This window comes from Maniola jurtina, chromosome 1, assembly GCF_905333055.1.
Source record: "Maniola jurtina chromosome 1, ilManJurt1.1, whole genome shotgun sequence".
In the NCBI taxonomy this organism is placed as follows: Eukaryota; Metazoa; Arthropoda; class Insecta; order Lepidoptera; family Nymphalidae; genus Maniola; species Maniola jurtina.
In genome coordinates this window covers 7,172,284-7,187,169 of record NC_060029.1, presented here as the reverse complement: position 1 = coordinate 7,187,169, position 14,886 = coordinate 7,172,284, and the positions used below count along the sequence as shown (strand labels likewise).

Sequence of the window (14,886 nt, the reverse complement as noted above, 5' to 3'; positions counted from 1 at the left end):
TCATTATGTTCAATTAGTGGTCCACCTAAGTCCTGGTCCAGCTCAGGGGGGGGTCATGACCCCCATGACCCCCCCCCTGGATCCGCCGTTGATGATACCTACTTAGTCATTTTTATTTAAACAGGCGTATTACAACATACGCTAAGTTTACGGTTATTTACGTGTAAGTATATTTAAGTTATCAAAGGCTTGATCTGCTCGAAAGGCAAGAAAAGGAACTTAGTAAGTTAGAAGATTCAAGGTCGAGGTCTTAAAACAAACTTGGAATGCTTGAAACTTATGAAAGTTTCAGAATATTCCAATAACAGCTGTACTTTTAATTAGGTATTTTGCTCTTCCTAAAGCAGTAGATACGTAGATACTTGCCTATAAATCTAATTAATTTTCTCTTTAATTAGCGCTTTGTTGTCCATTGTTAACTGGCAAACAATGCAAAACACCATAAAACGTGAATGTGCTAAGTATATAGGAATTTGAAGTGAAAAGGAAAAATAAGTTAAGTAAATCAATACAGAAATTCAGTAATCAATGCAATATTATTTAATTATATTAATGATCAGTTAGATGCTGTAAAAAAGCTGAGACGGTCAACTATGAAATCTACTTTGCCACTTTTAAATCACAATACTTATATCCCAATGTAGAGACATTAAGTTATGGATTACTAGCTTATACCCGCAACTTCATCCGAGTGACTAATCGAATTTCAAACCCCTATTTCACCCCTTTGAGGGTTGAATTTTTAAAAATCTATACTGAACCATAGGTAGATAAAGTACCTACTTATGCTGGTTAGCATTTTGTTACTGGTTATTAAGAATGTAAGGCAGTGTTGCGTAGTACTGAGGTAGTTAGAAGGTAATGATAGGGGCAGGAGGGGAGGGGAGGAGGGAACAGCTGGCGGCCGCCAATAGTGAAAGTGAGCTCAAGTCGAACGGCTCTGACTTTACTTAGCGCTACCTACAGAACCTACAGATCTTTTAGTTCCTAGGTACTCGAAGAATTCCTGCAAAACACCTTAGTTTAACTCAACGTTTTTAAAAGAAATTTTAATTAAGTTTTGCCTTTTCCTATACTTAACTAATCATGAGGCATAAGGTAACGACCATTGTCTAACAAGAGGTAGTTAGCTGGTATAATCGTATATTTCTGTGTAATTCCTACTTTACAAAATACTGAATCGGTGTCCGAGCGATCATCATCTATAAAAGCATATTTCTATGTACCTCCCTAATTATCTAGGTAGGTATATCATACAAATAATGAATTTTACCATGTCCTAATAGTTATCACAAAACCTTTTGAATATAATATTTTGAAACACAATTCTAAGATCTAGGCGTATTAACCATGTTACATGGTCCATTTAATTAAAGCTTGCTGCCGGTTCCGTAACAGTTTTTATTTCTTTACCATATTGTGACAACGGTTATAGGAGCGGACTGGAATCCGAAAGGTCGTAGGAAGGGAAAGGGGAATGTTAGTCATGATTAAAATGACTAATATTCTTTAAAAAAAAACTATCGTTAAGTTATTCGCAACCAACGTGTTACAAGGTGATATCAATAGGTTTTTAGCAATTGTCACACTGTGCTGTGTGTAGACTGCAGAGATAAGAAACCGCAGATATCGGACAGTATATCTAACTGTATTTAAATGATAGAAGATATAAAACTAATTGATAGCATTTTCTGAACATAACTTACTTATTGTACGTCCGTAGCTTAACTGAAGTTAATTATGAAGAATTAGAAAATATTTTTTTCAAAAAGAACATTCTGTATGCTCTACCTGTTCGCTTGCAGGATTGTTGAATGGTACAAAAATCTTTTTTAACATCTACAATATAAGTAGAGATCTAGTAATATTATAACCTTAGCTATTGACCTTGAAATAAATATTAATTATCATAACTAAAGGTGCTTCATTAAAATAAAACAGCTGCTCGCCAAGTAGGTACCTAGGTACTTACATAGAGCACTGGAGCAGACTCCGGAAATGCTATTCTTATGACAGAATATTTTATTTTATTAATACGTTCAGCGTTTCTTTGTTTAAAAAACGTTTCGATACCTATTTGTTTTTGGCGTATTAGGTTTACTTCTAACAAGTGTAAATTAAAAATTTATAACACCCCCGACGAGTGAAGGTTACAGTAACTAGAAAAGAGCTGATAACTTTCAAACGGCTGAACCGATTTTCTTAGATTATAGCTTCTTATCTATAATCTAAGAAACACTCTCGATCAAGCCACCTTTCAAATTCAAACGAAGAAAACTAAACTAAAATCGGTTCATTAATTTTGGAGCTACGATGCCACAGACAGATACACAGATACACACGACAAACGAAGTTTATTTGCATTTTTGCATCATGTTTGATATGATATTTCGAATTAGGTAATAATCCTCATTAATTGAAGTTGTAAGGCGTTAAAAAGACTGAAAAGCTTGAAGATTTATTTATTTGTGAGTCGAATGGAGCCGGAAGCACAAGCTAATGCTTAGTATTTATTATCTAGATAATTTCGACAAACTTATCTAGATAAACTCGACGGGAAATCGATTAATGATTTACATAGATAAAAATCTATAAAAAGTGATTCTCAAATTGAATAATAGACCTACCTATCTTCGTGTTTATTAGTTCTTTGTTTTACAAGTAGGCGTATAAAGCTATGGAGTATTCGGTATAGAGAATAGAGTAAAGTCGCTGTTTATTGTCCGGCGGGCGCGGAAGTCGCTGACCTTGCGGGCGTCGACGCGCCCTGCGCCTCCAAACTATGCTATACCTACAAACAAACAAAAAACATTGCAATGCTAGTTAGCATTGCAATATTTCTTATTTGTTTGTTTAATATAAAATAGCATATAGGTATAGGCTAGTTTATATTAAACTAGATAATACCCGTGACCACGTGGGTTTCGGGGTTTTTAATAATCCCGTGGAAATTCTTTGATTTTCCACTACAAAATTTGCCAATATTATGTCCTTACCTGGGATGTAAGCTATTTCTGTACCAAAAATTCAAGTTTCGTCAAAAATTTCGTTTCACAGATTTACGTTTTCATACCTACTTATTATACTAGTAATTAGGAAATGATTTAATTATAATTTTCCAATATTTTTTCTACCATTACTTCTTCTTCTTTAAAATCTAGGCAAGAATACCTATTAAACTCTGTAAGTAGAATAACTCAATTATTTGGAAACCTGGTAGGTGTATACGAACAATAATTAGGGACTAGTTCTGAAAAACCAGTAAGTTTTAAACCAGTAAATTATATTGAATTATTAAAAAGAATGAATGACCGACAATGAAAAGGCGTATTTTGCAGTGGAATGTGCTCGACTGTAGGACTCGGGTTCAATACATCGGCAGAAATCCTTTTAATTTTATTTTTACTTTCTATCTTGACGCCTTCGAAGCAGTATGAGAGAAACGATTTACGAGTATTGAAAAGATGTACGAGAGATCCCCTTATGGGAGAAAACTATAATTTAAACTTTTAAAGGATATGCAACTCAAAACAGATGTAAAAGCGCTAACTGATATATTAACTATATACTCGTATTAAATATCTCGCTATTTTGATACTCAACATTCAAAATTAACATTACAATATTTTTTTCTACCAATCTTGGACACTAGCATCTTATCTATCAACTAGATTATTCTAATAAGTATACCTAACTTCGCATTTATTTATTTCTGTTAAACATGCTTAAAATTTTATCAAACATAGCAACAACTTTAAGATAGGTAGATAGGTATAGGTACTAATCCGAAACATTTTTCAAGATTATTTTATTCTTGTTATAAATATTTTATTTCCCATCGAGTTCTGCAGTGGTTTTTTTGCTACTGGTAGCTAGGTATAACATCGCAACGACGTAAAGTAAAAAAATAAATTGATTACAAAACTGTCGTCGTAAAATGTTTGATAAACAGGTTTTATGTTTTCAATCCTTTACAAACAGAGATTGAATCAGCATTTTGAGAGCAAAATATTATAAGACAGTAATTAAGTATGTTATATTTTATAATGTTTTCTTATATTATGGTTATATTAATTGTTGTGGATTTCATTGATTGAACACTTTATCGTTACTTGGATCAGTAACTAATTAGTACTTGATTATATTACATCCCTGTTGGTTCAAGGTCTCCTATCTAACCGTCTTGCAAAAGACATCAACGCGTGCGCGGTGCACGTACAAAATATTAATAAATAAAGCTACAATAGAAATAGCTAAAATGTAGCCCTACTTCTTGCTACGTACTTAGGTATCAAGCATATTTTACTATCCTTTTGTTTGTTGCTAATTGATGAGTTGATAGCTCTTCTTATTATGAGTCACGAGCTCTGAAAATTAAAAGAGATATTTATTATCTTTCTTACTCGAATTATCGATAATATTTTCTTTCTCGAAAAATGATATCAGCCAAATATATTTTGATAGCCTCCATAGCGCAGTGGTTAATGCTGTGGTCTTATAAGTGGGACGTCCCAGGTTCAATTCCTGGCTCAGACAATTTGGGAATTTATAATTTCCGAATTATCTGGTCTAGCAGTGGCTATTTACTCTCCTACAGGCAAAGCCGTGCCGCTAAGCAATTATAAAGCCGATTAAAAACTTATAAGGGTTTAATGGGCTTATTAAAACTATTCCCCTTCAAACCCCTTCCAAGTTAGCCTGCTTCCATCTTAGACTGCATTATCACTTACCACCAGGTAAGATTGCAGTCAAGGGCTTATATTTCAAATATGTTCTTTGTATTTTAACTTCTACCCATTGGACACACAGCAGATCATAGTGTCGTTGTCGCTGGACAGTGTGTCTGTCCATACCTTTAAGTACAAAACGAATTGACAATGTGGTATTGTTAAATTAGTTTATTCGTTCTGCTAAATCTAAAAAACGTGCGAAGCAGGTAGTATTTTCTAATAACATCGGTTTAATTGTTTCAGCAGTTAAGCAACCATGGCGACTTCAGGGGGGAAGTCGCGGCGAGAAGAGATCAGCGACAACTCTGACGACGAGCTATTGCCGCTGGCAAATGACACTTATGGCGGCAGGTGAGTGTAACCACAGTTTTTTTAAATAAAGATAACAAGAAAGCGAGGTCCCGTGATGTTAAGTGATTACTACCGCCCATGAAAATTTGCAACACCAGAGGAACGCCAAGGCGTGGCCGGCCTTTCAGGAACTTGTTGGAAATAGGGACTAATTAATATCTTGACACTTCTTTAGTTTTTAAAAGTTTCAAAAGAGAAGCGGCCGATTTGCAACAACAATTAGGTGCCTACTACAATTAAACTCTCCCACTTCTTTTTAGACTTTGTGAGAACGTTTCAAATATGAACGTGGCTATATAACGTAATTAATTGTGCTGGTTCTTGGAATTTGTTATGAAATTCATTCATTATCTCTATATCTAACTAGTTGTAGTAGTTATCTGCTTAACTTTGGTGTAATAGTTGACTAACCCTACCTTGTACTAAATATTGGGTTGGTAGTTGAAACTAGTTTAGTTGATAACCAGCCAGGTCTTCAAAGGCTCAGGTTGTAGGTGATTACATGGCTAATTGCATATCTACTTGCAAGAGTCTACTTGTCGTATAATTAGGACTGAAAATAGGTGTGGAGTCGGTCGCATCGACCGCGCCGATGAAATGCAAATCAAGTCAGTAGAGTTTAACGTGTCCATTTTCTGGAAAATAAGTTGCATTTGGTTCTTGGTCATCTTGTCGTAGTGTGCTAACGCGTTAACAAAACTAGCTATGTCCAAGTTCGAGTAAATATTTACTTACCTACCAAAATATAGCTTTCTTTTTCATTACCCAGACGTTCAGAAATATACACATTTTTCTTCGTTTTACTTAAAATTCCAATAGTCTTCCTCGTTCACGTTTCTCTTGTAACTGACTCTACATAAAGAGCAATTGCATGATATCATCGTGTTCACATTTGTAGTAAACACGTCACGCACCGTCTTTCTAAGGTCATAAATCAACATAGATGGATATTTTCACTTTGTCCACAAAAGGGAAAATTCATATTGTACATCAATTTGCACATATCACTGATGATTGCTGTACGTCTTTGAAGATTGCGACGTAGCGAGTCAGTAGTAGAGTAGTCAAACCAAATAGCTAAAAAACTGTCTTGTTAAGTTTAAGGAATTGAAACCTTTCATTTATTCGTACCTACCTATCTTCCTACTTATTGTTCGCCACAGATCGACATGGCAATCGGGGTATGAGGCACCCGCACACCCACACGTCACACGTGCTATCTCGCACTGGGTTAGCGCGGGGCTGTGTGGGTGTGAGGGGCGTCCCCACCCCGATCGCCATGTCGACCTGTCGCGAACTATACCTAGATTGACATTTAAAAGTGAATAACAGAGCTTGTTTTCACACTTTAAAAATATTCAAGCATGAATTTGTCGTTGCAAATTTGCACTCAAATGGCACATCTGTACCGTGTACGAGTAAACATAATGTCATTGCCGTTTGCATACAATAAAATATACATTATATGAGTCAATAGTGTTAGGAATCATCTTAACGTGAGATGTGGTAGGAGTCATCTCGATAGACATTAAATTCCCATTGACTACACAGTTGAGTTACACAACCATGTAGTCATTGCTACAGCACAAATACATGTCACTGCTGGTATTCCTGACTAGGTAGATAACCCTGTAATATTAGTAATCATGTCGACGGAAAGTCATCAACCTCGTCGTCAACCGATAGACGTTCATTGTTGGACATGGGTCGTTTGTAGGGACTTCCACATGCCACGGTCTTTCGCCACCTAATTCCAGCGACTTTCTACGACTCGTTTTTTTTTCTCTCTCGTCTGGCTTTACAAAGATTAGCCAATGTCAAGTTTGCAGTTATTTGTAACAAGTTAGCTAAACTATACAAGTATGGACCCCGTCTGTGCCGGCGCTCGCCGACATACGCACGGCCCCCTTTAGAGCGCTTTCCAGTCAGTTTTAACAAAAAAAACACTCCAAAAAGGCAGAGCACGACCGCCAGCTAACACCAACACAGACGAAGTCCACGACTCGTTTGATATTGTCTGTCCAGTGTCCACCTTAATGTATGTAGAATCTGCCAATATCGTGTTTTCCGGTGCAAAGTCACCATTTTAGCGCCTTACAACCCCAGCGTTTTTTTAAAAATTTATAGATTAGCGCTTGGCTGCAATCAGACCTGCTAGCAAGTGATGATGCAGCCTAAGATGGAGCGCGCTTGCCTAGAAGTTTATCAGTTTTTCGAACTATGTGCCCTGCCCATTGCCACTAGCTTCGTTGAGTTATGTCGGTTACTCACTGGTTCTCCTACGATCTAAAAAATCTATTATACTTATTCTATTCTATTCTATCTCCTCATTTCTGATTTGATCACGTAGAAAAACTCCAAGTACCTATAGCTCTCTCCATCGATCGCCCTTTGAGACGGAAAGTAGTATCTACCGAAATAAAATTCAAAAATGTATTTTGTTTCCTGTAGAGTAACTTAGATGTTCTACTTCTGAGAAAAGATGCCAAGAAATTCAAAAGTGATTCAATTTCAAATGGCTCTTACAAAATATTATTATAGGTATGACAAGCCTAATCTGGTTGAAAAACATGTTTTATTGACCAGAGAAGGCCAGAAATTCAGCTATTACCCTTTCCAAAATATAAGTCTAAAAATTAAAAATTTATGACACCCCCGACAAGTGAAGGTTACAGTAACTAGAAAAGAGCTGATAACTTTCAAACGGCTGAAGCAATTTTCTTGGATTATAGCTAAGAATACTCTCGATCAAGTCACCTTTCAAACAAAAAAAACTAAATTAAAATCGGTTCAATAGTTTAGGAGCTACGATGCCACAGACAGATACACAGATACACACGTTAAACTTATGACATTCCTCTTTTTGGGTCGAGGGTTAAAAATAGTAGGCAGTAGGTGCTTTTCCAAGATACCTAAGTCACAATACCTAAGAATTTACAGACAGGCAACAATTTACAATCAAATGACCTAAGAACAGGTTTTCAATTAACAGCCTTAAGCTTTTTGCGTAAAGCTGTTCTAGACAAGATTTTCAAAGCGTTCTTCGTAAAAATTGTTGTAAAGATTGAAATTTATGGATTTCTAGATTTAAATGAGTAACTAGTTCTTTATAGATAGCTCGATCTATGATTCACTTTATAGTGTATCGTACGATAAATATCTTACTTTAGTCACATTCGTCTAGTTAATATACGTACATTTTTTCCTATAAGGCCAAAACATAATTTTTTATTAAATCAAATCTAATCGTTTATTAAGTAGGCCTACTTTATAGGTGTTTCTGATAGGTGAAAACTCTCCTAACATTTCGGAAAATAATTTATAGAGCGATTTAATAATTTTATGCGAGTATCTTAAAAAAAACTACTAGTTGAACAATAGGTGTTTGGACTCGCGTCTGATAGGTGAAAACCATTTCGGAAAGTAATTTCTATTGAGGAAAAAAGGAACTTAATGCATGTACAAAGAAAAACACTTGTTCTATTGGAGAGCGTTTTAGTGGGTTTCAGTTGTAGATTAGAATAAAATAGTTGTAGATTAGAATTAGATTAGAAATAAAATATGTTTTAAACTATAAAGCGCTTACTGGCTTCGTATTTTTTGTCGTGCCGATTTCGGCTTAAAAAGAACAATAAATAACGTATCACTCATAGGTTTTATAAACGGCTAGAGGTCGGCCGCCCGATCGGTCACCGCTTGCTGCCCGGAACCCGCTCAAATGCCAAGGTTGTCAACTCTGACGACACAACTTTCGATCGAGTGCGCCACATTTTTGCGCCCCACTTCTTCTGCGCGTACACCGTGGCTTAGTTTATCTACTTCTTATTTACTCGAGCATTTAGAAAATAATGTTAGATAATCTCTCTTTACTTTTGAAACAGTTTTTTAGGATCACTTTTATCTAAGTAGATAGGTAAGTAGGTAGGTATTTGTTTTATTTCACATTTTGCAACGAATTATACTATTAGGTACCTACATACTTCTATAGAACAAAGAATAAGGAACTAAGATTTTTGAGGGGCGTGTAGTTGTGACAACGCATATCAATCGATGGTGATTGTTATCATTAACATCTGATGATAACTCTAAAACCTAAGAGACGAAATCTCGTTACTTTAATAGAGAAGGTAGGTACGTAACGAGTTGTGTGCGGAAGGGTATGGGTATCCACCGCATTGTTAGATATTTCCAAGAGAATGCCTACAATTCCTCCTCTAGGATAGGTAGGTACTCCACCCAGCTAAAATTCAATGTAGATACATAACGCGAGGACTGGACCTGCCGTTTGTTAATTTATATTTGGGGTAGAGACATATACTTAGAAGATACGTAAAGAAGGTATAGGGTAAAGAGAAAACTCAGTATAAGACTTTGTCGTTGAACCTTTCAGTTCAAAAGTTAATTTGTACCAAGCAAAATTCACGTTTAATTAAATGCAAATAGGTCGTATAATTGCTTGGTAATTTTTATTTCTACAGGTAGATTGTACCGACATACCGGGTACGAGGTTGTGCGTGCAAGGAATATTAGATCACAACGGGTTCGGCTTAGCTGTTTTAGATTTATTTTGGTTCGTAAACAGCATTAATTCGCTCTCACATATTTTTAGGAACCACACCTTGCATGGCATAGACTAATAATTCCATTACCATTTGTTATCTTTTGACTATAAAGCATCTTTCTCTATGCCTTATCGAATAGAACCGATTTCTGCCAAAATTGATGGACTTTGGGTGGTGGTTCCAAAATCGATGGATTTCTGTGACAACCAGAAATTGCATATATAAGTATCTATTTATACTTATATATATACTATATACTATAGGTATAAACAGTTTGAATAACTAGTTTTAGTTACTAAAGTACTTTCCTTTTATTACTTATCATAATCAAGCGAATATAGCGAACATTTTTTATGATAACAATAAAAAATCATGATAGGTAGGTAAGTACCTATCAGGAAAACTTAAAAATGTCAAAGTTATGCACGCTGTGAGTCGGTAAAAGCGAGTGCAGGAGTCGCTTTTTGACATGGTCATTGACCGCTGAACTTCGGACGTGAATTTGAGAGGATGTTTCGCATACTAACTCTTCCAATCCAAACTTTTACTTGAAGCGTTGAAACAGCGATATGCTGGAGCATTTTTAGCCCAATAGAACTGCTGTCACAATGACTGTCCATCAGTAGGTTCTTCTGTTTTTATTAATGGTAGGTATACATGCTTGTATATTATTACAATACTAGCTGTCCCGCCCAGGCTTGGCTCGAGTGGAATTTTTGGAAATCGGTAAGAGGGTGCAATTTCCAAAAATCCTGAACCCGCAGCGGGTTAGCGCGGGGATTGTGCGGGTGTGTGGGGCATCCCCACCCTGGTTGCCATCTTAACCTGTCGCGCACTATACATGGGCAGAGGTGACTGATTGATATCAACGCGACGCACAACTCAAACTGCTGGACAGATCGGGCTGTTTGCATGTCGGGCATCCACTAAGAAAGGATTTTTGAAAATTCAACCCCTAAAGGGGTTAAAATAGGGGTTTTTAATGTGTCTCGTGACATAATATACATAGTTTAATAATATAATAGGTACGTACAGTCTGCGCGTGTTTGGTATAAGAACTCTAGTCAAGAACGCCTTTCGCAAGTTTTCGTGAGCTGTAGAGACATTGTATATTGAGCGATCTATTGTTTATATGGCGTTATACCTACTATATGTATGTTTCTTTGCCCAATTGAGCTTTATGCCACTAAGCATACAGATTATAATAGAGTAGCAACGTGTGATGACGACATACAAGCTAGTAGACTCGGCATGCTGCAGTCAGCATGCGGGCCGGTCAGAATCGTGATTTTGGGAAGGTCAAGACCTTTTTTGTTGCTTTGAATAAAATTGTTTTTTTATAAATCACTAGCTAACACCCGGCATGGGTTGAAATGCACTCGCGCTCCACCTATTGCACATTTATAGTATTATATCTGATCTGACACCTTCACGTAAGTGTCAACAGCAACTAAGTATTTGTATGAGACTTCATAAATTTTCAATTTAGTTTTAACTCAATCGGATAAACGCTGCGCGAACGCATAAGCAAAGAATAGACCGGCAGACAAATGTAATTTTTGTACTTATTTTAGATTTGATTCTGTAAAATTATACTATGTAGGTGTAGTTAATTTGTGCGAAGATTGAGTGGTAGATTTTCTATCTGCGTCTTCTCAACCGATGGGTGTCTGTGCTCTGAGGAGACAGCGTCATAGCGCTGATCGGTTTTATACAGAAACTTCAAATTAAATTAAGCAAAGTCAAAATAGGTACCCTCTATAGGTACTTACATCGCAGCCTAAGGACCCCTGGTCCATCGGTGATCCGAGCTATGTGTCCCACCCGTTGCCATGGAGCAACTCTTTGAGCTATGTCGATTTTACTTTTTCTTTTTTGTTTTATAAAAAATCGAACAGGCGGGTTACCTGATGTTAAGTGATTACCGCCGCCCATGAACATTTGCAGCACCAGAGGACGGTAATAGAGGTACCGCTCATGCATTGCGGACTTTAATTTTTCTATAGATCTCCTAATGTCGTATACTTAATAAATACTTACATAATTAATAATTATACATTCAGATTTTAAAAAGAAATTTTCATTTTCTCTTGGTTCCACATAAGTGAGGTGGGTTTACTTACTATAAAATTACCGAAGCGATATAATTTCACGTGCCCACTGCCGCAGAACGGAGAACTCTTCGCACATTGGTGTTTGCTTGAAAAAAACGTGGACAAAATTATTGTAGTAAGTAGGTAGGTACGTATCTTTTCTACAAAATCAATTTTTATACAATTAGTCTCGCAATTATTAGAACTCAGGCACAGTTTTAACAAATTTTTAGGTAGTAAGTGCAATAAAATGACTTTTATGACTATTTATTTATTTTCATAAGTACATCTTTCAAAATCCACTAAAACTTCCATCTCAGTATTTATCATGTCGATAGGGAAGTAAAAAAAACTAAATGTACACCGCTGATTTTTAATTACCATAAAGTACCAACCTAATCAAAATTCAATACTTAACACATTTATGCAGTTTAAATTAAAAAAAAATTAAATCGACAGAATAATATTGTATAAATAGTGAGTCCACTTATTTAATCATATTTTAAAAACAAAACAAACTTTAACAACATTGTCAAATTATAGTTAAAAAATTAGACTGGATATTTATAACAATAGTCCTGTAAGTATTCGCCCTTAGCATTTTTATGCTAACTAAAAAATCGTGTAGGTAAGTATAGGTACATACTTTGGGCTCCAGGCACAAACAATATTGTGTATAAGGCTATGGTGGGTACAAACGATATGTTTTATTCATGACTTTCAATTGCGAAAATCAAAAATTAATATTCCCATTTTGTCCAGCAATACTATACGCCGCGGCCGACTCCTTTAGCAGCGCGTGCCGCCACCAACAGTGTCTATTGCGATCGCACCGTTGTCTGTCCTCGATTGATTGAAACAATGAGTTATTGAATAATATTCCGCCAGGGAGCACTTGTTCCTTGTTATTTCAAGTAATATTTTGTGATATAACCAGTGATGTGCGATAATAGTATTCGATTCTCTATGGGACAGTGAAATGAGTGACCAAGACCGCAGGAGTTACTATGAGAGGCAAGATGTGGACGGGGAAGCTATTTACGCTGCCAACAACAATAACTCGATTTACAGTAATTACTGTAGCATATACAGGTAGGATTGGCTGACATCACAGCACACACCTTTGGGAACATTTGGAGAACTCTCAGCCATGCAGGTTTCCTCCCAATGTTTTTCTTCACCGTTGAATCAAGTGATATTTAATTGCTTAAAACGCTAACGCACCGGGCCAGCGTGGCAGACTATGGCCAAAACCTTTCTCATTCTGAGAGGAGACCCATGATCAGTAGTAGGCCGACACAGGGTTAATACAGGTAGGCCCTTACCCTGAAGATTTTAACTGTAAATAGTCGGCTCTTTTCAGTAGAACTGCTTTCCAAACCGGTGGTAGAGTCTTGGCATATCATAAGTGGGACATGCTGTTCTCCATGAAATAAATGAATTCATTTCATTTCATTTTAAAGATAGCTATAGAACTACAGAAAAGATAAAGCTAACTTTCCAACTCTATTCTATACTGTAGAAAAGTATGCAGTTTTCACTGACTATAAGAAGAGAAACGTAGATGGTTCGCCTGATAGTTAAACAAGTTTGAAGAATACGTTCTACGAATAGTGTCACCTTTAAGACATTATATTTATGAGCTTCTAGAGTTCAAAGCAAGGCAAAGTAGTTAAACTTAAAACTGTATTGTGATGCTATCGGATGAGGTACAAGACTTACCAACAAACTACTAGTACGTAACAACGTGTCAAAGTAATCTAAGCAAAGCCTAGTTTCTGATGATTTTTTGGGTTCCGTACCTCAAAAGGAAAAACGAAACCCTTATAGGATCACTTTGTTGTCTGTCTGTCTAACTGTCCGTCCGTCCGTCCGTCGTGTCTATTAAAAAAACCTATAGGGTACTTCCCGTTGACCTAGAATCATGAAATTTCTCAGGTAGGTAGGTCTTATAGCACAAGTAAAGGAATAAATCTGAAAACCGTGAATTTTTGGTTATATCACAGAAAAAAAATTAAAATGTGTTTTAATTTTCAAAGTAAGATAACTAGGGTGGGGTATCATATGAAAGGGCTTTACTTGTACATTCTAAAACTGACTTTTATTTATTTTTACGCATAAAAGTTTTTGATTTATTGTGCAAAATGTTGGAAAAAATACCTGAGTACGGAACCCTCGGTGGGCGAGTCTGACTCGCACTTGACCGGTTTTTTGAAGTCAATCAGAATGAAAATACTTATTCTTAAAAATATGTATTTTATTTTACAAACAATAAAATACTTACTTATTCTTAAGAATAAGTATTTTATTGCTAGTGCATGACATACCTAATATATGTAGTTAGATATTGTCGGTAACTATATTTATGTACATAAATTTTACAATATACTTACATACTTTCTAATTTCATATAAAGGCATCGTGTTAACTGTCATTTTAAATATACATACCTACATATTATAGGTGGTTGCACCTCCCAGTAGGTATGTATTATAAATAAGTACCTAAGTATAAGAGATAGATATAACTGCCTGCCTGTAGAATGAACAATATATTGCTAGGTAGGTATGTTTTTAAGTACGTCAATACAAACTATAAAATCCGTAACTACTAATATTATAAATGCGAAAGTACCTATTTGTCTTCTGTTATCTTTTCACGGTTAATTTAATTAGATAACTGCTTGTGATGAAATGTACAGTGCTTGCTTGTATCCTGGAGATAGACATAGGTTACTTTTTATCCCGGAAAATCTGAGCTCCTACATGATTTAAAAGTTTAACCCACCCGTTAAACCGATTTTGCCGGATTTCGGAGACGCATTTAGGCTACTTTTTATCAGGTCTCACCGGCCTTTAAAAAACCTACATCTACACGAACGAAGTCGTGGGTATCATCTATAGTATGAATAAAGGTGGTAGGGTAGTAATTGTTTGTACTATGTGCAACACTAAAATTATATAGCCCCTTCATACCTTACGTAAATCCTTTGACACAACACTACAGTCGGTGGCTAATCGAGAACGCGGTGTCGAAACACTCGACCATTGTAACAGCTTTCTATACCAAGTTTTTTAAGGTCCGACCATGGCTTTGCTTGTACAAAAATATGTAGATCTTATTTTGGTAGGTATTCAATTATGAGTCCAA

General features: G+C 36.0%; 1 protein-coding gene across 3 annotated transcripts in view; it reads left to right on the top strand.

Annotated features, from left to right (window-relative positions):
* Nucleotides 1–14,886, top strand: part of LOC123864234 (chitin synthase chs-2) — a 36,564-nt gene that overhangs the window by 6,590 nt on the left and 15,088 nt on the right. For 2 of the 3 annotated variants that reach the window (XM_045904536.1, XM_045904528.1), the window contains exon 2: nucleotides 4,977–5,081. In XM_045904536.1, the coding sequence (XP_045760492.1) occupies nucleotides 4,987–5,081 (95 nt within the window). In that variant the 5' untranslated portion in view covers nucleotides 4,977–4,986. Of the gene's footprint in view, nucleotides 1–4,973; nucleotides 5,082–14,886 lie in introns of all 3 variants that reach the window. The other variant, XM_045904545.1, reaches the window with a different exon arrangement.